Raw genomic sequence first — 26,676 nt, 5'->3', positions numbered from 1 at the left:
TAATGCAAAGGGTAGCTTTTAGTATTTTAAACAAGAACACAAGAAGTAGCCCTGTTAAGAGCAAGAACCCTGAACTGTCACGGTTCCCTTCCTTATGCCGTATAGTCTCATAATATCAGACTTCACTAATGTAAGATCTTGAACCTATGATCAATAGTAGATCTCTTTCTAGCTCTTCCTTTCCGGGAATCATAATGTGTGAAATGTCTTTAAGATATTGTTTCAATGTCACCTCTGAAAATTTCACACTGCGCTGAAATTTGGAGTTTAAAACCACAGTGCCCTCTAGTGCTTGCACTACATCCTGTTTGTGAGGCTTATATTTTAAATATAACATTTTAAAAGTATTGTTTCCCCCCAGTATTCTGTAGCACACTTCCCTCTCCCTGTGTTGCCGTTTCTCAGTATATTGACGACGACAACAAAAAGGGAATATTGACAAAATACGGTTCACAAATGTATTTATTTATATTTATACACTGTCCTTCTTCCCCACAGGAAGACAGTTAAAACATAAAATCAAAACAATTCAGCAGCAAGCATTGAAAACTATGCCATTTCACATGCCTCCTGAAAATGCATGTATGAAAAGTTTTGCTTACACAAAGCGTTACTGATCCTCTAGCTCAGCGACTCCGCAGTAATCCAACACTGAGTTAGATAGACTTAAATCCTATTGATTTCAACAGGATTCATGAGGATGAAATTGTGCACAAAAATGTGGCCATTTTATATGACATGATGGCTGGGTGACTGGGGAAACCCAGCCAGATGAGTGGGGTATAAATAATAAATTATTATGATTATGATTATGATATTACTAATCTGCTGCAGCAGCATCTGGCAAGGTACTGATAGGCTGAAAAAGGCCTATATGATCTGCCCTATGCACACTGTTGCGCCACCCACATGCAGCCCCTATTTGGGGCCACGTTGCAGGAAAGTAATACCTACAGGGTGTGTTTGAAAGGTATCTGTCTTTATCAATACAGTGTCATTAAGCATAGGGTTTATTCTGCCCTGTAAAGTGTCTGATGTCGACACTTTTGCTAGAAGTACTGATATGTATATAAATCATATTTATTTGATACTTTTCCCTAAGTGAAAACCCCTGTTACCTGGGGTTATAATGAGATAAACCTTTTGAATGAATAATAAAAAAAGTATTATTTGAGTTATCGTAGTATTTCCAAATTGCATTTGCATTTGTTAGCATTTTAGTTCATGACTCTTTGTGACAATATGTTTCGCTTTGTGACCCATCTGCTGCTTAGGCCAGATATGCATTTTCTGGATGCAATCTGTTGGTTTCCAATGGTTTACTACATGGTGGGCTCTATTGACAAGTAGGTAAAAAAAAGCCTTGGAACACTCAATATTGTAGTGTGCTGTGCTGTGCCGTGCTGTGCTGTGTAATTGCATGTCATAGTGTGGTGTCATAGTTCAAATGGTAGCATATTTGCATGCGTGTTTATCCTTCACCCTTCTGAACCATTGAGTTACTATTTTACCCTTTAAAAAATAACAATCCTGTTTCTGAGACCCAGATTCCAGTTTGCTTTGGAAGGGCTCTATTGTTGGGGACAAGATTTCTGCAAGTCTAAGTAACCATGACTCACTTTCAAGTCACTGGGGCACCTACAATACTGTCTTGCTCTCCAGAGACTCAAAAAGGTCGCGGGGAATTCAAGGTCACTCCACTATGACATGAAGGATTTAGGCTGATTCACAGGAGTGGTTTAGACATTTGGCAAGAATGCAGTGTCATATGAGACTTGGAGAGCTAGAGCTACACTGTTTCTGAGTTTATTTCTCTCCAACACACACACACACACACACACACACACACACACACACACACTTTGTGGCTAGTCTAATAATTACAGTACTTTGCACTATGTGCTGCTGTGACTTCTTGTTTAAAGCTTGTCCTTGTTTTAGAACTGGGTACATCCAGTGAAAAGACTTGTTTCCATTTGCACTTATACCACAAAAAGGGGAGCTAGACAGTCTTTACAAACTGACCTTGCATTTTTTAATTAAAAAAAATCGTTTTCATTTGATTTTACAAATACAATCCAAATGTATATCCATATACAGAGATTACTCTGAATCTTGAGACTTCCCCCATCCGCTCCATGGGTCCCATTGTCGACATTTAGAACTGCATATTATTCCATAATCTATATTTTATATCCAACCATATTTTCCATAGTATTTGTTACATTACAAGTGAGATTAAAATCCTGCTAATGTTTTCATCTGCTTGGAGTCGTCTATTAAATTTTTCCCATTGTTTTGTAAAGTTTTTGTCCTCTTGGTTCCTGAGCTTTCCAGTCAGCTTTGCCATTTCAGTATAGTCCATAAGCTTGGTTTGCCAATCTTCTCTGATAGCGACTCTTTCTTCTTTCCATCTCTGGGCTAACAGCATTCAAGCAGCTGTTGTCACATACATAGAGAGTCTTTTCTGTTCCTTTGGAATATTGGTACCTATAATTCCTAATAGAAAGGCTTCTGGTTTTTAAACAAAAGTTATTTTAAACATTTTTTTTCATTTCATTATATATCACCTCCCAGAAAGCTTTTACTACCTTAAACAACCACCACATATGATAAAAGGTACATGCGCAAGTTTACCTTACATTTTTTGTCCAAGCCAGTTTTTGTTTGGAACTGGGATTAGATTATTTTACTTCTGCTTGTCAAGGGCTTTTTGGTGTGCTATGAAATGCCCCCTTGCCATTTTATCTGTTCATCAACTTACAAGCAGGGCTTGTGATCCCCTCTTACATTGCTGTGGGCTCCTATTCCAGGCTTACATGGTGGTGAACAACAAAGGCATGCCCATAAGCAGAGGAGCAGTTTGCGGCTGTGTCAGGGAACTGCCATCGGAACGAGAGGAGGAGGAGAGGCTCCACGACGATGCTGGAGAGGGGCCAAGTAGGGAGAGAGGCAGGTCTCCTGTTGGGGAAGAAATTCAGCGCGACACCAGGGATGGAGGGGGGCCAATGGGGGAAGTGGAGAGCAGGCTCTGAGACTCTTCACTGGACACCAGTGGAGAGAGCACAGGTCCTCCGCTACCCACGCCCACCCTGCGCAGAAGGCTTCCGCGCAGGGAGGCTAGGAGGAGACTGGGCGTCAAACAACTTTTATGTTGGAAAAGGTTGAAGAAACGCCCACTGTCGGATTCTGCCAGCGACTGAGCAGCCACGAAGTGAGGGGCTGTCCAGCCAGGAAAGGTTTAACCAGGCCACCTACCCAGGAGTGGCGGCAACTTACGCACGAGCAACCCCATAACCATTACAGGCTGCTATTTACATTCCCCAAAATGCTTTGTAGAACCCCTCATGTGCCAGTACTTTGAAGCACTGTGGGAAGTTTAAATTTAAAAAGTGTTGCCATTGAAATTCCCCAGAGGGAAATGTTACATGACAGCTGCAGGCCATCCTTTGCTTCCAAGTTGGAAGTTTCCCCAAACTCTTCCCTGTGGATTAGTACAGAAGATGCAAATTTCCCTGGATGAATTTTTGCAGAGCTCTGTCTTAGTTGTTATTGGCAGCAATGGCTGATATATTTTTTAAAAAACCAGAAACACACTTAAGATTGGGAGCTGTTTGTTGCTGCCATATATAAAATCGTAATCTGAGCAATTTGGTTTGATATGTTGGGAATAAGCCATTTTTGTATGAATTTTCAACATCTCCCTATTTCTTCTCCATTATTTTTTCTTTTTTTGGGTGGCCGGGGGTGGGGGGTAAATATACTCAGTGGTTCATATCCAGACCTGCTATTCCAACTTCTGCTTTCCCAATCAAACTTTTCCATCCTCTCCTTTGAAGCTGCCTCCCCACCCATAAAATCTACACCCTATGGAGCAAATGTGTTTTGGTTTTTTTGAGGGGTGAGAGGAAAAGCAAGGAATTCCCATTGCATTAGCATAACTCTGCACACACAGTGTTGGATACAACCCAGTATTTTTGTAGGCTGCCATATATATTGAATATTTTTGTTTAAATATCAGTGTTTCCTGATCATCTTGAGTTAGGTCCAGATTAAGGAACTTGAACACAGTTCCCAATACTTGCCTCATTGTTTTTGTGTGATTTAAGATCAGCTAACTTACTTCAACTTAGCGGAGCCAACCAGTGCCGTTTATTTGGGCAAAACCTGCTGATACATTAAACTTCTCTTCCTTCTGGCACAAGGTGGATCCTTAGTTAATTGGAAAACTTAAAATGCACTGGAGAAAACAGGTTGTATGTAGTAGCAGTTATAAGCTGGAAGTTATATCTGAATTTAGTAAAGCAACATTAATCAAAAGACCCTTTTGTGAGAAGTACAAAGGTTTTTGGCCACAGCGGCATAACTTATCAATGAATCCCGTCTAGACCACCTTCTCTCCTGTTATTTCTCATTTCCAGTTATTAAAAGTTAATAGCCTGGCAAAAATACAAAAGAATGCTATAAAATTATAATGAGTTGGGAGGAAATTGTGGTAATTTGGCATCTTAATGCTTATCTGTTCAAATGATATTAAGACTGCATGTCTAATTTCATCTGTTAATAATTTATGTAGCAGATCATTATGTTTGCACTGTGGTCTAATACACTTGAAATCAAAGTAGTCTCAACTCCTGTTAGCTGCCCCAGTAAGCCCATATCCTGACTGGAAATACACACACATGGGGAACACCAGTGTTTTCAGAACCTTCTAGCCCTTAGTATATTTATGCACCCATTCCTTTGATGAAGAATCCCTGAAGATTCCAGAGGATTCTGGGACTCATTCTAAGTAGGCATTCTCAGTTCATTCATTGTCGAGCCTCACCATTGTCCCTCGTGAGTTCGGAGCATCGTGCTAATGGATCACAACGCTCCATGCCCTAGTTTCACCCACTTTTGAAACATTTTCTGTAACTTGACGAGCTGTCATCTGAACGTACGGTGAAGAATACCTACAACGTCCATTCACGATGCTGAAATCACAGTCAATTTGAATTTACCATGGACAGAATGTCAATCGTTTGTGTTCAAGCACATAATGATTGTTCTTCCAAGTCGACAGGAATGTCTAATTTATTTAGTGAAGAGTTCATTTTCTAGCCTTTGCATTCTCAATTCCCTGACTATACAAGACAACCTACATGTTGTATGTGACGGAGGGAATGGCATATGTGAACTTGCCTGTAAATATTGCAGTATTGGAGACTCAAGCTACAAATGATGTAAATGTGCTTTCCTGGAGTGTGGGTTGCTTTTTGCTTTTTTTGTTTTGTTTTGTTTCACCCAGAGGAGCTAAATCAACTGCAATTAGTAATGCACAAATTTGTCAGTTTTCATTACCTTACATTTCTGAATCTTATATTCTGTTTGCCATGTATCTGCATCTGCTTGTTACACAGCTTTCTCCTCATGGATGCAGTTTAACATAATTTTGCCCTGCATACGTTTTTGAAAGCATCTCCCCTTACTATAATGCATTGCTGTATATTATTCTTTTGCTTGCTAAGATGTGCATTTTTCTGCACGATTCCCCTAAATATATACCGTATTTTTCGCACCATAGGACGCACCGGACAATAGGACGCACCTTGTTTTAGAGGGGGGAGAACAAGAAAAAAAATTCTCCCCCTCTCTGCCCAGCACCCCTTCAGCGAAGCGGCAGGAGGCGCTGCACAGAGAGGGAGAGAATTTTCCCCCTCTTGTTTTCCCCCTCTAAAACAAGGTGCCGTTTAAGGTGCGTTCAGTCGCCTTCAGGCGGCTACCTTGGAAGCCTGGAGAGCAAGAGGGGTCGGTGCGCACCGACCCCTCTCGCTCTCCAGGCTTCAGGTTCCTTTCAACCTGCTCTTTGGGGCTGGCGGGGGGAAGCCCACCACCAGCCCCAAAGAGCAGGTCAGGGAGCAGCGGAAAGGTGCAGTGGAGAGGCTCCTTCCATAGCCGTGCGTCACCTCTCCAGAGGGTCACGGGGCTATGGCGTCTTCGCTCCATAGGACGCACACACATTTCCCCTTCATTTTTGAAGGGGGAAAAGTGCGTCCTATAGAGCGAAAAATACAGTACATTTTCTGGTTCGATAACTTCATTACAAAATTCACAGAAGTGTGAATTTTGAAAGACAGCAGCGTATGCTTGGCGTTTTATTTCCGGAAATTCCATTTAGACAGCTACTGAACTTAATTTCTTGTCTCTAGCTAGAATCTGGATTAGAAGTATCCTCCACCCACAGTAAAAGGGGTGGAGAGCATCTCAGAGTGGGTAGTTTTGATAAGACAAATGACCTGAAGTGAAAGGGGGAGTTCTCTCTTGTGCAAAATTCTGAACTAAACGGCACTTTTGTTTAGCTGCTACACACCCACACCCACACACCTTGGAAAAAGCATTCAGGCACCTTAGTGTCTTTGGGAGCTGACTCTTAGACCATCATGTTCACCTTAATATTAATTTAGTATGCCCCATCCACAGGCATTTACATGCTTGCATCAGCATCAAAAGTGTTTCTTTGTGTTTCCAAAGCAACATCCATATCTGTTACATTCCCCCATAGAGTGGTGTGGGGGATGCTTTCAATGGACCTTCTTGTAATTTGAGAACAACAGTTTGAAGTGCTAGAGCTAGCGTAGAGTAGTGGTTAAGAGCGGTGGACTCGTAATCTGGTGAACCAGGTTCGCTTCCCCGCTCCTCCACATGAAGCTGGTGGGTGACCTTGGGCTAGTCACACTTCTCTGGAGTCTCTCAGCCCCACTCACCTCACAGAGTGTTTGTTGTGGGGGAGGAAGGGAAAGGAGATTGTTAGCTGCTTTGAGACTCCTTAGGGTAGTGATAAAGCGGGATATCAAATCCAAACTCTTCTTCTCTTCTCCTGCTCCTTTCTTAATTATTGCTACTGTTGCATGACTGCCAGTCGTGGAAAGCTGCATGTGTCAACTGTCTGAATTTCCCACACCATATGGAAACAAACCCAGTTTGTTTTAACCTTAGTGTACATTCAACAGACAGCCTCTGTCTTGCTGTCTCTCTGACAAGCCTTCATGTATGATAAACGCCTGCAAATGTATTTGTTATGTTCACACTTTATGTCAGGCACCCCCAAACTCAGCCCTCCAGATGTTTGGGGACTACAACTCCCATCATCCCTGACCACTGGTCCTGTTAGCTAGGGATGATGGGAGTTGTAGTCCCTAAACATCTGGAGGGCTGAGTTTGGGGGTGCCTGCTTTGCGTGTTCACCCAAAACTTACGGGGCGTGCAATTAATGAACTTAATTTGTGCAATGCAATCCTTCCATGGAACAATCTTCTTGGTGGATTGAACAAGGCAAGGAGGAGACAGTGAGGGCTTGCGTAATGTCAAGCACTCCCAAACTTTGTCTCACATCTTAGAAGCAAATTAAATGCTTTCACACACCGGGAAACCATTGCAGGGAAGAATGTCATCATGCTGTGTTTCCGGAAGAATGCAGTTTCATGAGAAGCCTTTGGAAATGAAATATGATTATTTGAAATGCCATCTTAATGCAACTCAAGCAATAGTTTTACCAACTTTTTTTTAAAACGGAAGGCTTGTGCCTGCCACCCTTCCTAGCATGCTGTGTAATTACTTCCTACCAACTATCCAATATGGTATGTCTGGTTTATTCATTTTTTTAAATTGACCTTTACTTTTTTAGTTAGAAATAGTGTCCCAAAAGACAGTAATCAGCCAAGGGAAATTAATCATACTGTGGGTCAGTACATATGCAATGCCTAATTAACCACAGTTTAATAAGTTGGATGCCAGACTCAGAAAGATTGTTTCTTTCCCACTCCATGAAGCAAACATTGCTCTTTGGTTAAGCAGTATATTGGCAGTGACATTGGCTGTTGAAATCTGAAACTGGGTTTTAATGTGGGTTTCAGATACTGGTTTAAAGCAAGCTTTATTTGTGCTGTTCACATATACAACCACAACAATCTTTATTACGGTCCAGAGACCCAACAAATCGTTACAAAGCAATACACAATTCATACGGCCTACCTCCAGGTTAAACAAGCATTTTGTTCAGAATAATAGGGATCATTGGTTCTTGCAACCACCAATAAAAACTTTGCCACTGCTAATGTTCTAGCATTTGTCTGGTCTTCCAATAGGAACCTGACATAGTGAGCCTCTGATTTTCCTGGGAAAGGTACCAGCAAGGGTAGTATCAGTTCAGCCCTGGCTTGCTCATATTTTGCACAGTGCAACAAAATACGTTTTATGGAATCGATGTCTTGAGCACACGAGCAAAGTCTGTCCTGGTAGGGAACAAGCACATTAAGCAAATCACAATTGTCACCCACAAGTTAGAGGGTGAAGTCTAAAGGGGGCGGAGCCTTCTCTACTCAAGGATTTCTACTCATTTCATTTCATATATTAGGCTTATTAGTCACTTGTCATGCAAAGGTCTCCAAGGGAAGAAGAAGAAGAAGAAGAAGAAGAAGAAGAAGAAGAAGAAGAAGAAGAGGAAGAAGAAGAAGAAGAAGAAGAAGTAGTGCAATATATATTATCATAAGGGGGGAAGTGGGAGAAATAAGACAATACATTTATATTTTATATAATATAACATTCATTTTCATAACCTTTCCCCCCGCCTTTAAACTCCCCACCCCACCCAGATGTCTGGTGTCAAGGCCAGCTGTTGTAAATCAGGGGTGGGTTGGTCCAGTGTCTTCCAGGGATGGTCAACCATCTCTCCTTTCACTTCAGGGCGCAGCAATAGCAAAACAAAGCAGAAAGGTGATAATGAAAGCACAACTTGGAACCCTGAAATATTGGGATTATAAATCATGGTGGGAGCCTCCAGGAGGAGAGGAGCCCCCCCGCATTGTAGACCACCCTCCAAAGTGTGGAAGGCAACTGAGCTATCAACACAAGGGGCAGAGCTTCCTGTGTTCCCTTGTGCTTGTGCGCAAGATTTCCATGCACACTCAAATGGGTCTTGAGTCAACTTCGCTGAAGCAGCTATTACCAAAGTCAGCCATTATTAAAAGTGTGAGTGGGTGGGATTTCTCTTGCAAAGCTGGGGCTGCAGGAAACGAATGATCAATCCTGTGGCTGGCTCTTGATTAGTTAATCAAAGTTAAAACAGAACCAGATTTATCTGTGCATTGATCTTCTGAGGGGCTGAGTCATGCCACATGACCATTGGACCCATGGCAACCATCTGAAAGCCAGTTGAAATAAATGTCGTATATTGGCTTACTTCTTCCCTATTGCATATAAGGAGCCGCCACAACAGCAAATGTTAGGGGTTTTTGTTTTTTTGCATGCTAAGGTGCAACAAAGGTTGAGTTCAACGACTTGCAGGGCAATCAATTCACCACAGGTTGTAAATTGACCTCCAGGGTTCCAAATTCCTAAATATTGTAAAGGTTGCTTACAATATGTGGCTAATTTTATGACGAGCCATATGTATTTAACATTGCCTAACATTTTGCCCTGTTTTCAAAAGCCTAGATGATTTGCTAAGGTGTGGTGTGACCTTTGCTGCAAACGTGGTTGTGGTGGATAAGGAAAGCACCATGAGTGCTGAAGAGGACTATATGGCAGATGCTAAAACCATTGTAAATGTACAAACCCTCTTTCGGTAAGTGGCAGTACTTTTGTACCTTTGTTGCATATGGTATATTCTTGTTATGGTGAAGATTGCTAAGTGGAATGCACCCAGGGCAAAAAAACCAAAAAAACCTGACTGCCCACCCCCTAGATATGGCTTTGTTTAAATGTATGGTGGCGCTGTGGGTAAAAGCCTCAGCGCCTAGGGCTTGCCGATCGAAAGGTCGGCGGTTCGAATCCCCGCGGCGGGATGCGCTCCCGTTGCTGGGTCCCAGCACCTGCCAACCTAGCAGTTTGAAAGCACCCCCGGGTGCAAGTAGATAAATAGGGACCGCTTTCTAGCGGGAAGGTAAACGGCGTTTCCGTGTGCGGCTCTGGCTCGCCAGAGCAGCGATGTCACGCTGGCCACGTGACCCGGAAGTGTCTTCGGACAGCGCTGGCCCCCGGCCTCTTGAGTGAGATGGGCGCACAACCCCAGAGTCTGGCAAGACTGGCCCATACAGGCAGGGGTACCTTTACCTTTACCTTTATTCGTTAAAACCAAACCAAACCCCATGTGATCGATTAGGCGGGGCGGGGCTGACTTGGGACCCACAATATTTTATTCAAGTTGACACTCCTGGTTGGCACATACAGTATGATTAAGCCTGAAACTTCATGGCATGTTATATCTGCTCCAGCTCTTTCACCAATGGGTCCCAGAAGGTTCAGTTAAAATTGGGGTGTGTGTCAAGTATAGGTTTGAGGTTGCATTCCCACAGCTAACATTTGGCATCAAGCAGTACAAATGAGGCCTGCACTTTCTCTCATCTTGCGCATCATAGATACTTCTCCGCTGAATACGTACTACTAAGACACAACTGCTTGCTACACTTTGTGTGGCAGCTGCTAGAATACAGTAACCCGTTAGCAAGTGGTGTATTTACTACCGTGTGTAATTAACCACTTAGTAATCTTGGATGAATAAACTGCAGCAATACAGATGGCCATTGCTGGTTTTGCAACGGTGGCTGTTGTTTTGAACTATTCCTTGGTGAGTAGTTCTGTTGCTATGAAATGAAGTTCTTCTCCTACCTACCCCAATGTTCATAGCTAGTGTCAGCCCTTCCTGATTCCCTCTTCTTTTAAAAAAAGAAGAAGCTAGAAGTTATAGAAGAAAGTTGTGTTGGTTTAAGGAGTAGCTCTTGAGCAGTAGCTCTCTGCTTCTGTGTGTAAACTAAGAGATTGCTAGTAGGGTAGAAAACCTATGCGTGCACAACTATAAGCTCACAGGCTTCCATTACCAATGTTTCACTGAACATGCAGACTTCAGGAGCGAGACCAATGGGAAGAGTCCTGCTTGACATTTCAAAAATTAGGTATACACATGAGAGCGGTGTCAGAAAGCATTTTATGCCATTTTCTACAGATCAGTACACTACTGTTTAGTAGTACATATAATCTGCATTCACCTTCTCTTCTTTGTTCTGATATGGCCCTTTCTGTTTCTAGCCACATTTTCTTGGAGCTTAATTCTGTAGTTTCAGGATGACTTCGCTTCCACTTGAAGCTACCCGATACTGAGTTGAAACCATTGGCCCACTGAGCCCAATGCTGTCTACCCATTCTGGCTTAAACGATTCTCTTTAGCTAGAGGCACTGGAAAAGTCATTAGCTCTTCCACTGAGTAAATTTTCTCTGCCTTTACGATTCATTCACATTTTCTGCATGTGAATCTGCTTGTATTTTGCCACCTTACACCATCTATTTTAATGGTAGATTAATAGACTGGATGGCAGTGGATTTAAAAAAACCAAAAAAACCTCCTTCAGGCACCATTTTTTCTTATAGTCCTGCTGTCATCTGTACCCTGAAGATTAACCATGATGAAATTGCTTGGCAATATTGCCATTATTGGATCCATAATTACTTCATCACTATTTTTTTGTGCTCAAGGAACAAATGCCTCCAAGCTGTTAATTTGCAGTAATCCACAGCTGGGTTGCCCTTTCTTAAACAAACAAACAAACAAACAAACACAAACAAACAAACAAACAAACAAACAAACAAACAAGGCCCTGTTTCTTCTCAAAGGAACACAAGTTTCTAAATCACTAACCATGAGAGGAAAATTCAGGAGAATCAGATGAAATCTAAATTAAAGCTTACTTTCAAGATCCAGAAAAGATACTGGTATAGCCAAGAAAAATTAGACACACTTAACTGAAATACATTTTCCAGTTTAGTTATAGCTTGCAATAGGAATTATTTGCTATCTTCTGCTAGTCCATGCTTGTGTGTAGCATATAATCACTAGATGGCAGCCTTCTCCCGTATCTGAAATTTAGGAGAATATATATATATATATATATATATATATATATATATATATATATGGATATGGATATATGATTTAAACAAAATGTTTAGTTTGACTTAGTAAATCAGATAGCTACTCTATGTTTTAAAAGAAATACCAGTAATTTTGTAGCAGCAATGTGAGGATCTAGAAAACACATTTTTGGAAAATGGAGAAAAAGTTTTAGTGTTGTTGTGTTTAGTGTGTGAAGGTGCAACATAACTTTTATGTTTTACTAATTACAAAGATCTAGTCACGGCCATGAATGGGGAAATTAAACATGTGGCATGCTTGTTTTAATCTCTAGTGTAGATCATTGACAGATAGCAGCCCCATTTTGCCACTCCCTTTGCAGGTAACCAATGGAGGCATTTTTCCTCATGCTGTTTTAGGGACCACAGTTTAACGTCCAAACATTTCATATCACAGCAGCAGGGAGGACTTTTAAATGCTGCCTATCCTGAAGACAGCTTCAGTATGGCAGCAACAGCAGTAGAGCTGGGGCTGCCTGTCCCATCTCAAAATGTCACTTTGAAGGGCACTAGCATGCTCATGGTAATGGCCACCCTACTGGTCTACTTGTGGGATGCGGGTGGCGCTGTGCTCTAAACTACTGAGCCTCTTTGGCTTGCCAATCAGGTCGACAGTTCAAATCCCTGTGGCAGGGTGAGCTCCCATTGCTCTGCCCCAGCTCCTGCCAACCTAGCAGTTCAAAAGCATTCCAGTGCAAGTAGATAAATAGGTACTGCTGTGGCGGGAAGGTAAATGGCGTTTCCATGCGCTCTGGTTTCTGTCACAGTGTTTCGTTGCACCTGAAGCAGTTTAGTCATGCTAGCAACACGACCTGGAAAGCTGTCTGTGGACAAACGCTAGCTCCCTTGGCCTGAAAGCGACATGAGCATCGCAACCCCATAGTCCCCTTTGACTGGACTTAACTGTCCAGGGGTCCTTTACCTTTACTTGTGTCCATTTTGGATTTTGTCCATATGGCACTCACCCAACTTGGATGAATCCAAATACGAGAGAAAGACTCCTATATGATTGCTTTTGGTTGCAATCCTGTACACACTTAACAGGAAAGAAATCCCATTGAACTCATTAGGGCTTACTTCTGAGTACAGTGGTACCTCGGGTTAAGAACTTAATTCGTTCGGGAGGTCTGTTCTTAACCTGAAACTATTCTTAACCTGAGGTACCACTTTAGCTAATGGGGTCTCCCGCTGCCGCCACGCCACTGGAGCACGATTTCTGTTCTCATCCTGAAGCAAAGTTCTTAACCCGAGGTACAATTTCTGGGTTAGGGGAGTCTGTAACCTGAAGCGTCTGTAACCTGAAGCGTCTGTAACACGAGGTACCACTGTAGTGTTCAACACAATTCTATACACATGTCTATTCGGCAATAAGCCCCACCAAGTTCCATGGAACTCCCACCTAAAGTTTGTATACGATTGTGTAAGACCTGTGATTAGCTTTGGTAATGGACTGAATGAGACCCCAGAAAGTGAAGCTTAATCCATATAAGACTGAGAAACTGTTAATGGGTGGTTCCCTAGGAGGTGGCCTGCTCTGAGTGCGGTTATGCTTCCTCCGAAGGAGCAGGCATATAGCCTGGGAGTAATTCTGATAACACTTCAGGAGCCAGTGACCTTGATGTTGTGGAGTTCCTTCCATCAGCTTTGACTGGTGGTCCAGCTACACCCCTACCTGGGCAGGAACAGCCTAACCTCTGTTGTCTAGGTTGTGAGTCAAGGCCCTGCCCCTGCTTGGAGATATAATAATACACATGGACACAAGCACTTAGGTCAATGGGCTAAGAAGGCCACAACTTTATTGGTTACAGAATATGAGTGGTATTGGCTTAGGCATTGGATCAGACAGACTATACTTGGCGCCTGCCCGCTCTGCTGGGAGTCACACAAGGGTTAACAACCAGTAGGGGGAGCTTGTTGATGCAAATTAACAGGAAGCTTTCCCCTAGAGTCACCGGGGGTCGAGCCATGGCCACCAAATTCCTTTAACAGAATACCCTTCAAGGGGAGGGGTAGGTGATGGCCCCAACCTCCCCTCTGACACACAATGCGTTTTCCAATGCCTAACCACCAAACCTTACAGAGTTGTGACAATTTGCTATGAGGTAGGCGAAAAACCAAGTGGCTGGTGCCAATCTGCCAAGTGGAAAAAAATTCCTACCAGGCCCCCTGGATAACCAGGGCGACCAACCAAAGTCCATAGCAAGGTCAAGAAACGAAGAAAACAACCCTGGGTGATTCGAGGAAGCCAGGGACGAGAGTCTGTGTGCCCACAGTCATTCAAATACAGCTAAGCCACGCCCCCACCCAGCCGTCTAGGCTGGCTGGTGAGCGTGACACGGGCACAGGACTCAGTGACGCAAGGAGCTGAGTTACGCCCCCTGAGAGCACGGAAAGCAGTTCCCGCTCACAACACCTCCCCTCCGTGAAGAGGAGAGGCCCTGTGGGAACCTCTAGACTTTACTACAATGCATTGTGCATTGAGCTGCCTTTCAATACAGTTTGGAGACTGTAGCTGGTACAGAATTTGGAGCTCAGAATGTTGATCGGGTCAGGACGGTCTGAACAATTTAGAATGCTAGTTTTTGACCTCTAAAGCCTTATGCAGCTTAGAACTCCAATAGCTCAAGGACTGGCCCTCCCCGCAAGAACCAACCCAGACCCTGCCACCACCATTCGGCCCCTCCAAGGGAGGTTCAGAGGGTGGCAACACAAGATCCGACCTTTTCAGTGAGGTCACCTCTCTACTTGTGGAATGCTTTCTCGAAGCAGACATGCTTGACACCATCTTTAATTGTTGGTGTCAGGCAAATACTTCTCTCTTTACTCATTTGTCGCTTAATTTGTAGGGTGGCATTGTGACCTTGTAGCAAGGTGGGATCAGTAAGTCTGTTTTATAGGTTTATCTGGGTTTCTTTTAGAAATTTATTGAAAGTTCTTAACTGGTTTTACTGTAAGTTGCTGTGGGTTCCTCTATGAGAAAAGCAGCTAACAAATTTAAGAACGAGGGGGAAAAAGAGATGATTTCATTCCACATGTAGTTAACTGGTCTAAAAGGTTATTATCTGAAAGTCTGAGAGAATTTGTTTTAATGAATAAATAAATAATACACCAAATAGGCCAGGCAGTTTCCAGTATATCCACATGAGAGCCAGCATCTACAGCAAGACAAATTACTCAAAGCCAAGGGGACTGTTTTGTAGCTACTGAATACTTAATTGCTTCATAGCACTTGTTTTAAATATTCCACACTTAGCAAATATATGAAATGTTATCTTTACAGTGAGTTAGATTGCTGGGCACTTACAGAACCCCAGACTCATGAAAATATACCCTGTAACTTTTGAAATAGATACAGCCAGTGCTTTTTTTCTAAAACAAATGTTTAGGGATACTCTCATTTTCCTACTCATATTGAAATACTGTCCCTTAATGAGGCCAAGCTTAGACTCACAAAATGTTTAGGGGAATGCGTACCCCTGCGTCCCTCCAGAAAAAAGCACTGGATACAGCTGACAATATCAGCATTGTGGGATGGGTTTTAGTAGGTAGGAGAGGATAGATTAACTGCAATTTAACCCTCCACTGAGTTATAATGTGGGTTGAACAGGTTCCATCCTTCGTAGCAAAACTACAGCATATGTTGTGAAGCTTGTGTGTGTGTTGTGACTTAAGCTACCCTAGCTTTACAAAGCCAGTCTTCCCCAAATTCTCAAATGGGTAGTGATATGGTACAATTTCGTATGTGGTATTTAAACCATTTCAAATTACTAATTCCAGAGCATTTAACAATTTCAAAAATCAAAATGGCTATTTTTTTTTAATGGCAAGAAATTCACCCTAATCATTATTTAGTAGAATGCTATCCAAATCCTCATATGTCCATTTAAGTCAATATTTCTTAGAATTAGGTATGTTCCTAAACCACACTTCGGAATTCTGTCTGCTTTCCTTTTCGTAAAGAATATAATTTTGTGCTTTTCCCTGCTGATTTCAGTTTTAAGAAAGCAATAAAAATGTTAGTTTTGCTCTGTGACTAGCTCAGTTGATGCCTCTGGGATTTCCTGGCAGGCTGGAATGGAGCCATCATTTTAGTCATCTTCCATGAATCATGAGTGTAATTTATATTTTCAACACAGCTATATTTTTACATATTGGAAAAGTTATTTCTTTTATAGCCAGTAAAGGCTACATAACCATTTCAATGGTTTATCCAGGTTTTCTTCCATTTCTGCAGAACTGTCTCATTTCTGAGAATAAATTATCAAACACAGCTCAAATAATTACTGTTCAGTGCCTTCTCTGTCATATTAAATGTTATACAAGCCACCCTTCTAAAAGTAATATGCTGAATCTGTGCAGCACATTAGTGCTTTTAGAGGGACATGTTTGCCTCTGCCAAAAGTTGTTATTTCCTTGTGACTAATTATAATTTTGGAGCTACAAGTAATTAGTTTTTGTATATGTTGTCATGTTTTATCTTATCCAGTTGATGTTACTGGAGGAATAACTTATATTATCTCCTTGTAAAAACATTTAGGTTGTTCTCTAGTCTAAGCATAATAACTGAATTAACTCACCCAGCCAACATGAGATTCATGCAATTCAGGGCCAAAGACTGCTACTCTCTTGCTCTGTCAAAATTGGAGAAGGTAAGAAAAATATATATCTATATTGAGTTATAATTAAAATATGTTATTTAATGCCTTTCAAAAAGAACTAAGATAAATAATTTTCCAGTTGTTGTTTTTTTAAAAAATGATATTGCACAGAACTGCAAACCTTACCATCATAACCACCAAAGTAATTGTGAGAATATTAATACAAACCATTGTCAGTGGTGCAAATGCATGATTTCATTTATCACACATTAACGTTTGCAAATGTTCACAAAATTAGCAAATTTGCAAAATTTGGAAATTTTTAACGTGAAATTCAGAAGACATATTATGGATGTGAAATGTTTTGTCTTAAAATTCAGATTTGAATGTTTTAGGCTTCTTGCCATTCTTGATTTTTTAAAAAGAGTTTGGCAGGCTTCAACTACCACATGGATTTTGTCAGTGGTCAAATGTTAATTACCATTACATACTGCCTGTCAAGTGTTGCCAGATTTAGAAAACAAAAAAAATTACTTGCCAGCATCACATACTTTCCACTATTGTAACCTGTTCATGCAATATATTCAAAATGGAACTCAGCACTCTGGCAGGGTTTTGTGGGGAGATTGTGTGTGCTAAAATTCTCTGGTTTTTAATACTTCAGGTCCTGATTTTCCAAACTGGAAAGTAATCAACAAGTGTTTTAAGCAGCCTATTTAATTGCAAGAGCAAACAATAATGGGCATTGGAATAATTTTAGCACAGCAGTTCTAAACTGATGTATCAAGTATTAAGTCAATTATTTGTGGAAATTATTGAAGCTAATATATGCACTTTTAATATATGTGCATTCTTTTGGATAAGAGGGGCAATGCTAATTTTGTTCTGAGTTCAAATGTAGCATGCTATCAGAAGACACTCTTCATAATTGCCTTCATTCTGTTTGCTCTCTGTTTAAAATGTCCTTATATACAATTTCATTCATTAGCTATCTCCTAAGAGCCCATTTTTATGGAGTGCAAATATATGCAAGCCATCTATAAGCTATAAGAAAACTTAAACTTATGTTAAATTAGATATGCATGCTTGAGTGTGTTTGCATTTGTGCATTGAATGGCTGAGAAGTGCCAGGGACTTGGCCATTACAGATTTGAAACTTGAAGAGCGAGAGCATGGCAAGAACTGCAACATTCTCGGGAGTGGTAAAATATATAAACCTTTTCATGTAATATTTTCAGTAATATTTCCATGCGATATATTTTCCATGTAATGCCTGCTCCCCACATCAAATGGGGGGCGCCTTTTGTGTGGTCATGTGCAGCCCCCCAGATCCCAGTGCGGTTCCCGGTAGTACGGGCTGGCTTCACCCCCCCCCCAGGCTGGATACCTGGAGGTCTCTGCCTACCTCAGCCAATCGCCCAATCCCGCCTGGGGAGGCGTTGCCAGGGGATTGGCCAGGTAAGGGAAGGGACCACTCTGCCCACACGACAGAAGGTGAATCTTACCTGCAATATTTGTAGTAACCAGTCTTCCTTGTAAAACGTAGCATTAGAGAATATACTAAGAAAAGCCCGTCAGTTTCGGTAGAATGCAATTCATCCAACACCAATAAAACTTTTTATTCCATGAAGTAACTCAGTTGAAAGCATCTTAAAAAGCAGTGACATCACCTTGCCGACAAAGGTCCGTATAGTTAAAGCTATGGTTTTCCCAGTAGTGGTGTATGGAAGTGAGAGCTGGACCATAAAGAAGGCTGATTGCCGAAGAATTGATGCTTTTGAATTATGGTGCTGGAGGAGACTCTTGAGAGTCCCATGGACTGCAAGAAGATCAAACGTATCCATTCTTAAGGAAATCAGCCCTGAGTGCTCACTGGAAGGACAGATCCTGAAGCTGAGGCTCCAATACTTTGGCCACATCATGAGAAGAGAAGACTCCCTGGAAAAGACCCTGATGTTGGGAAAGATGGAGGGCACAAGGAGAAGGGGACGACAGAGGACGAGATGGTTGGACAGTGTTCTCGAAGCTACCAGCATGAGTTTGACCAAACTGCGGGAGGCAGTGGAAGACAGGAGTGCCTGGCGAGCTCTGGTCCATGGGGTCATGAAGAGTCGGACACAACTAAACAACTAAACAACAATAACTCAGTTGAAAATGCATATTGAGATGATGATGATAATAATAATAATAATAATAATAATAATAATAATAATAATAATTACATTACACTACACTATAGTGAGGGTAGCCACCTCTCCTGTATAAAACACGATTGTCCCATATTTCAGTGTAAAATGCTGCATCCTGTATTGGTACAGGTCTGTCTTGTATTTGAGGTCTTCTCTCTTTCTCTCTCCCTGCCAAGTTAGGAATCCTCTCCAAATGTGTCAGGGAATGGTCTGAAGCGGGGTGTGTGTGGGTGTGTGGGTGTGTGCCTTCCCACGCAGAACAGCTTCTCTGAGAAAAGGAGCTGGAGGGGGAAGATTCATTCCCTTTCCCTGCAGCTGTCTCAGAAGCTGAGACAGACTCAGACACAGAGCAGTTTAGGCAGGAGTTGCCTAGCTACGAGATAATGGCAAGTGGAATGGAAGGGAGGGAGCAGATAGCAGAGATGTCATTGGAGAGGACCCTCCGTCCGCATGAACTAAACAGTTCAACTGTATTAGAGAACAAAGGATGCAGAGAGGAGGCAGAACTTCCCGTTGGTACCTCGGCTGTTGTGGAAGACGAAAGCAGGAGGATTTAGAGAAGCCAACTGCTCTCCTTGGGAAGAGATGTGAATTTTTCCTTGCATCCCGATGCCTGAATAAAAGAGCAATAAAATATAAACTGCTCGTTTATTCTTATCTGTGAAGTTACCAGAGAGGGAGGCAGACTCTCCACACATGACAGCATGTGTTTGAAAGGGTGTGTGAATAATAATAATAATAATAATAATAATAATAATAATAATAATAATAATACCCTGCCCATCTGGCTGGGTTTCCCCACCCACTCTGGGCAGCTCCCAACAGAATATTAAAATCACGATAAAACATCAAACATTAAAAACTTCCCTAAACAGGTTTGCCTTCAGATGTCTTCTAAAAGTCAGATAGTTGCTTATACATGAAAGGCTCTGGGTAGCCAAGCACAGGCACATTTACAAATTCATGTGTATCTCTCTGTGTGTGACCAGTTCCAAAGGGACCTATTAGACTGCAATAGATTGTAATGGATTGCTTTGAAGTCACTTCAGCACCAAATGAAAAAACAAAATCTCCCTGCAACCGCCCCACCCTGCCCTATATCTTGCCAGAACAAAGGTGGCAACTCTAAACGGTAGTTCTTGAAAGTATGATGTTGAGCCTTGTTTGGCCTACATAGGGAGGAAATTCTAGAAGGATGGGGGCAGAACAGACACAGTTCTGCTCCCCCACCTTGCGAAAACTTTGAATGCTATTTTGGAAGGAAAACCTGAAAAACTAGGAAAATCCTGGAAAAGTTGCTTAATTGACTTCCTGCCTAGTCTCTAATTCCACATGGCGACAAGTGGAGACATTAGGTGAAATAAATAAGCTTCTTTATCATGTGGGGAAAGTCGCTGCAGTTAGTTCCCCCTTCCATTCGTTTCACCTTTACCAGTCACCACAGCCCATTTTGTTGCAGGTGTAGCTGTAGTTCATTAAGCTTCAGAGAACTCCCTTAGGCAAAATGAAATGCAATTAAAATTTGAGAGGAAATTGTCTTATGTGGTCCATTGTACAGCTGATTGTTAATTCCTCTGCTATGCTCCCCCCTTTACAAAGGGACTCTAAAAATGAGGCAGTTGCCTGCAGCTAAAGCGTACAAACATACATGGAAAATTGACTTCGTGGCTTAATGGGTTTCTGAAGCAAGAAATCCCTGAGTCACAGGAGAACTCCATCTGCTGCTACAGCTGCAACTTCCCTTGTTTTTCCTCTTTGGAAATAGCTAAGCAATCACAGTTGGCATCTGAACAAGCAAGAGCCCTTTGCTCAGCAGAAAAATGTGAAGATGAAAAACACGGCAACCATATGCCGAAGTCAAACTCTATCCATTCTGGTTTCTCCATGAAAATTAAAACTCAAGAAAGCCTCTATACAGCATCCTAATAGCTAGGAAATGTTTTGCAATTAAGGAGTAGGGAAATTGGCTGTCTAAGCATGCGTTCATTGCTTTCACTGAAGACTGGGTGCAATATTTGCATAATGAAGCTTCTTAAATCCATTCTGTTTAGTGTAATTTAAATCAGGAGTGGGGAACCTTAGGGTTTTGAGGGACTCCAACTACCACCAGTCCCAGCTAACATGGCCAAAGGTTAGGGACGGAGGAAGCTATAAGTCCAAAAAACATCTGGAGGGCCACAGGTTACCCATCCCTGATTTAAGTAATCTAAGACCTAGTTCAGAATCACAGCACTTGGTTACTGTACACTAGATAATCAGCACTTGTATACTGTATGAAAACTGACTCCACTGAGACGTGGGGTTCTGTCTCTGTTGTAACGTCTGTGCTGTTTTGTGGAGTCATGTGAGTCATTCCTTGATTTTGCAGTCATCAAGTGAAGAGCACATATCTATGAATCAACTTTTAACTGCTTGCAGGATTGCAGCCACTGTCCTTATGCTTACATTGTTGTTGTTGTTGTTTAGCCGTTTAGTCGTGTCCGACTCTTCGTGACCCCATGGACCAGAGCACGCCAGGCACTCCTGTCTTCCACTGCCTCCCGCAGTTTGGTCAAACTCATGCTGGTAGCTTCGAGAACACTGTCCAACCATCTCGTCCTCTGTCGTCCCCTTCTCCTTGTGCCCTCCATCTTTCCCAACATCAGGGTCTTTTCCAGGGAGTCTTCTCTTCTCATGATGTGGCCAAAGTATTGGAGCCTCAGCTTCAGGATCTGTCCTTCCAGTGAGCACTCAGGGCTGATACCCTCCAACATTTCTCTGATGAAGATAAGGATGTCCTGTTCCGCAATAATAATAACAGCAGCAGCAGCAGCAACAACTATTTTATTATTTGTACCCCACCCATCTGACTGGGTTGCCCCAGCCACTCCGGGTGGCTTCCAACTTATATAAAAATATAAAACATTTTTTTAAAAATCCCTATATAGGGCTGCCTTCAGATGTCTTCTAAAGGTTGCATAGTTACTTATGTCTTTGGTTCAGGGGTCGCATAACTCCATGCCTTCCAACATTTCTCTGATGAAAATTATGGGATCAAATCAGAAACTGGGACGGCTTCTGTAAATCCAGGACTGTCCCTGGAAAATAGGCACACTTGGAGGGTCCGTGCTTACATTTTAGAATTCTTTCTGTTATAGTTAAGAACGCTTTATCTGAATGGGAATATTTTCTAGTTTCATTTTGCAATGTCACTCTCTTCCAATATAAAATCACACACATATGTATCTTGATCCAGTCCTTCTTGTGTAAAGCACTCACCCATGGAGGGACCACAGAGGCTGATGTTCCCCTCTTCCCCTCAGCATACATCCATGGGCATCCTGTGTGCTAGGTGGTTACAGGAAATGGGAGACCCTGACCACCACTATTATTTCTTTGTGGTCAAATAACATGAATTCAATGGGACGTGGGTGGTGCTGTGGTCTAAACCACTGAGCCTTGGGCTTGCCGATCAATAGGTTGGCGGTTCGAATCCCCATGGTGGGGTGAGCTCCCATTGCTCAGTTCCAGCTCCTGCCAACCTAGCAGTTCGAAAGCATGCCAAAAAGTACAAGTAGACCTGTATACCTGAAGGAGCATCTCCACCCCCATCATTCAGCCCGGACACTGAGATCCAGTGCCGAGGGCCTTCTGGCGGTTCCCTCATTGTGAGAAGTGAGGTTACAGGGAGCCAGACAGAGGGCCTTTTCAGTAGTGGCACCCACCCTGTGGAACACCCTCCCTTCAGATGTGAAGGAAATAAGCAGCTATCCTATCTTTAAAAGGCATCTGAAGGCAGCCCTGTTTAGGGAAGTTTTTAATATTTAATGCTGTATTGTTTTTAACAATCAATTGGGAGCCACCCAGAGTGGCTGGGGAAACTCAGCCAGATGGGCGGGGTATAAATAATAATAATAATAATAATAATAATAATAATAATAATAATAATAATAGATTAATAGGTACCGCTCCGGCGGGAAGGTAAATGGCATTTCTGTGTGCTGCTCTGGTATCGGTGTTCTGTTGCGCCAGAAGTGGCTTAGTCATGCTAGCCACATGACCCGGAAAAACTCTCTGTGGAGCAGACAAACACTAGCTCCCTCAGCCTGTAAAGCGAGATGAGCACCGCAACCCCAGAGTCATTTGCGACTGGATTTAACTGTCAGGGGTCCCTTTATCTTTTAACATGAGCTCTGAGCTTATGAGCCTTGACTGAGGTTAGTCTACCTTAGGAGGTAGACTAGTCTGAGATTTCCCATCAATGCCTTGTGTGGTTCTCATGTACATATGCTGAAGGAAGAGAGTGGAAAGGTTTTGGTATGCCCTATACTCTCTGTAGATACCTTTCCACACATGGCAGCTAAATCTAAAATATTTATAATATTAAATATACTTATTGAGGAGCAAGTGGGTAATTAACTTAAAAAGTAGTTCAGCTGCCTGAATTAGTTCAATAACTGAGGAGGAAACATTGGGAGATGACATCTATTTCACATAACTAGTGAAACTGAATTTCCCATGCCACTCGGAGAACTTCCTGACATTTACTAGCTCTGTAACTTGGAGATCTAACGAAAACCATTCTAGGATTCTTCTCGGATCCCTTCTAAAAAGGCTAAGTAACCACTGGAATATTTATTGGGATGCAAGTTTCTGTGTACCAGAGCATAGGTCATCTAATGCATAAAGCGATCCATAGTTAAAAGTAGAAGTCGGCAAATGTGTTCCCTTTTTTACTCTTCAATATATGGCAACCTAGAACTGAATAAATCAACTGCTAAAAATAATAGTAATAGTCAACTCTCTCCTTTCAAAAACAAACAAACAGTAAGCTTCCTATAAGCTCCAACATTCATCTCCCCTTCCTTGCCCAACTCTTCATGTTTTACCATTAAAACTTAATTCATTTCCCATCAGTTAGAGAAGATGAGAAATAAGTTAAACATTGTTGCCAGTTTGCTAAAGTCCATTGTTAGCCTGAGGCATTTAGTCCTCAGTCTGTTGATTCCACTGTTTGTGTAGTTGTTTTCTAAAAGGCTTTTATGCAAAATAATTGTAACATAAAGATCAAAATGAATCACACCCAAATATTTTAAGCAGCCTTATGCAAATATTTCATATTTCAATATGCACATAATTTAAGTTTGTGTTTAAAACATGAGTGAGACACAAGAAGTGGAATACATTTACCTAATTCATCCTTTCCAAAACAATATGCAAACTGAAACGTGACCATCCTTCAAAATTCACACTTTGGTGAATTTTGCAATGCAGTTCTCCTGCCAAACAATGTGTACAAAAATGAACGCATCTGAGGTAAAGTTTGAATATGAATGCATATGTTAGTGAAAATAATGTTCCAAAATGCACTGCATATGTGAAAATAAAAATATTACAGAAAATACAGTTTGCAAAGATGTGTATATTAGGCAAACCTGCATACAAAATTGTTGACTTTGTTTATTACGTGGTTACTTTAGACTTCCTTCAAACTGTCAAAAAGGCACCAACCTTTGTAACTTGAAATTCTACATAAATGTAATCAACAAATTTGTTGAAACAAGGAGAGACGCTTGCCTTTTTTGGTTAAGCTAGCCAAACATGGTTCCCAACTGTAAATGTTGGAACTCCTTTGGGCCTTTCTCAGAGGGTGGCATTAATGGGGGGAGAGCCTTGGCAGAGGGTAGCCCCACTAACAGTTACAGCTCACCATGTGAATTCCTTGGATTGTTCCACCCATTGGTCATCAGTTTGGCACTGGCTGGGAGAGAAGAAGACATTCTGGAGTGCACAGAAAATGTCTCAGTGCAAAGTCAACCTGTAGTGCAGGGTCTCCCAAAGTTGAATCTCCAGCTGTTTTTGGACTTAATCCCATAATCCCTGCCCACTGATACTGCTAGCTACGAATTATGGGAGTTGTAGTCCAAAACATCTGGAGACCCAACTTTGGGAAACCCTGCTATAGTAGAACATAAAATTTCCATTCTAGGTCAGACTAATCTCCCAAGTTCACTCAGCGTCATTTGTAGAATCCACAGGGAAGTTCACAAGCAGACTTTGAGGGTAATATCCATTTTCTACTGAAACTCCTTATCTGGTAACCAGTGGCACAGAGTCTTCAAAGCTGCAGCTGGAGCTGAACAGATCTCAGAAGTCCTACAGCTAGGCTCTCTTCTGTAAGAGAACACACACAAACTTGAATCTCCTGCGGTCTTTCCACTTTCAGAGGCTTCTACTGCGAAATATGTAGGAGGACAGAACGATCTGGTTCCAGATAATTAAAGCTGCTGTGGTGGCTTTCATGGTGCCAAGGAGTAAATTGTATCTCTATCTCCGTGCAACTTGGATGATCAATTAAAAATGCATGAGAGCGATTACTGCCGCAATTCAAAAAGTATCTGTTTGCCACAAATCTCGGTGGACAAGGCCAGAGTTAACATCCAGAGCCATGTTTCATTATTCATAAAGCAGATGTAAACTTGAATGCTAGTCAATTGACATGTTAGTGCTGTGATAACATTTGCAATTCCGTAATTATGGGCAACCTGTGTTTTTTTTTAAAAAAAAAAAACTGTGGGAGTTTTTGGATGGGTTTTTTGTTCATTCCTTCTAACAGGGAAATATTAACATTTACTTTACCAGAATGGAGGATTAGAGGATGTTGATCTTGGATGAGGAAGAGCTGAATTTACATCAGCTCTCAGCCAGTGCCTCAGGGAGTGATCTTAGATAAGATGGCTTTATCTCAGCCTCCTCTCATGCAAATCTATCTCACAGGGTGGTTGGGACAAATTATGAGATAAGAACAGCACACCAAGACGGAAAACAATGGGCATTTGTACTGACTGACAACAAAGACTCATAAGAAAAGTCATTGGTACACAGCCCTACAGGGGGAAGGAATTGCCACATATATGATTAAGCTGCTATTAGCTTGGCAGAGATTTGTTGAGAAAGATAAGAGCTCCAGCTGCTATGTTGTGTGGATGCCATTTTCTCTCAGCTTTGTAGTGGAGCAGGAGGCTCTATTCGGGACGCGGGTGGCACTGTGGTGTACGCCACTGAGCCTTGGGCTTGCCGATCCGAAGGTCGGCGGTTCAAATCCCCATGGCGGGGTGAGCTCCCATTGTTTGGTCCCTGCTCCTGCCAACCTAGCACTTCGAAAGCATGTCAAAGTAGATAAATAGGTACTGCTCCGGAGGGAAGGTAAACGGCATTTACATGCACTGCTGTAGTTTCGCCAGAAGCGGCTTAGTCATGCTGGCCACATGACCTGGAAAAACTGTCTGCAGACAAACATTGGCTCCCTCGGCCAGTAAAGCGAAATGAGCACCGCAACCCCATAGTCGTTCGCAACTGGACTTGACTGTCAAGGATCCTTTACCTTTATCTTTTAGGAGGCTCAGTTGCTTTCTTGGACAGCAGGAGCAATGGTGTTCTGCGATGGCTTAGTACTTGCAAGTTTTGTCAGCTTGAGGTGTTAGAGGACTGGTCCAACCTTGTATATGATTCTTACGTTGGGTAACCCAATGTCACCTAGTTGGCTCCATGGAAGATCAGAGGCATGCAAACCCAGTTCTCTCCAGCCTAAGTCCAACATATTAACCAGTGCACCAACCTTTGCCAGCTCCCTATTTTCCAACTGTTAGCCGATCCTGATAAACTGAACGCTCCCATGGTGCCTAGCTATGGGAGCTGTTGCAATGAACTCCTCCATTCCAAAACTAATGGCAATACTGCTGTTCTCTTTATATGATGAAAAGTATTAGGTGGTCTTTTAGGTTGGAGTCCCATAACACCTTATTTATTTAAACACATTTATTGTGGCATAAGCTTTTGTGGACAGTAATATCTGTCATCAGTTGCATGACATGTTATGCCTAGTTGCCAGGTGTATATGGATGGGTGCATTGTGGGGGTGGAGAAAAACAGACAAACATCATGAAGCGCAAAAGAGAAGAAAAAGA

General features: G+C 42.1%; 1 protein-coding gene across 8 annotated transcripts in view; it reads left to right on the top strand.

Annotated features, from left to right (window-relative positions):
* Positions 1-26,676, top strand: part of KCNT2 (potassium sodium-activated channel subfamily T member 2) — a 222,285-nt gene that overhangs the window by 183,208 nt on the left and 12,401 nt on the right. For 5 of the 8 annotated variants that reach the window (XM_053391459.1, XM_053391457.1, XM_053391456.1 and 2 more), the window contains 3 exons: positions 1,275-1,346; positions 9,470-9,604; positions 16,481-16,592. In XM_053391459.1, the coding sequence (XP_053247434.1) occupies positions 1,275-1,346; positions 9,470-9,604; positions 16,481-16,592 (319 nt within the window). The remainder of the gene's footprint in view (positions 1-1,274; positions 1,347-9,469; positions 9,605-16,480; positions 16,593-26,676) is intronic. The other 3 variants (XM_053391460.1, XM_053391462.1, XM_053391458.1) reach the window with 1 other exon arrangement.

This window comes from Podarcis raffonei, chromosome 6, assembly GCF_027172205.1.
Source record: "Podarcis raffonei isolate rPodRaf1 chromosome 6, rPodRaf1.pri, whole genome shotgun sequence".
In the NCBI taxonomy this organism is placed as follows: domain Eukaryota; kingdom Metazoa; phylum Chordata; class Lepidosauria; order Squamata; family Lacertidae; genus Podarcis; species Podarcis raffonei.
The sequence above is the reverse complement of the archived record's forward strand: the minus strand, read 5'-3'. Positions and strand labels throughout refer to the sequence as shown.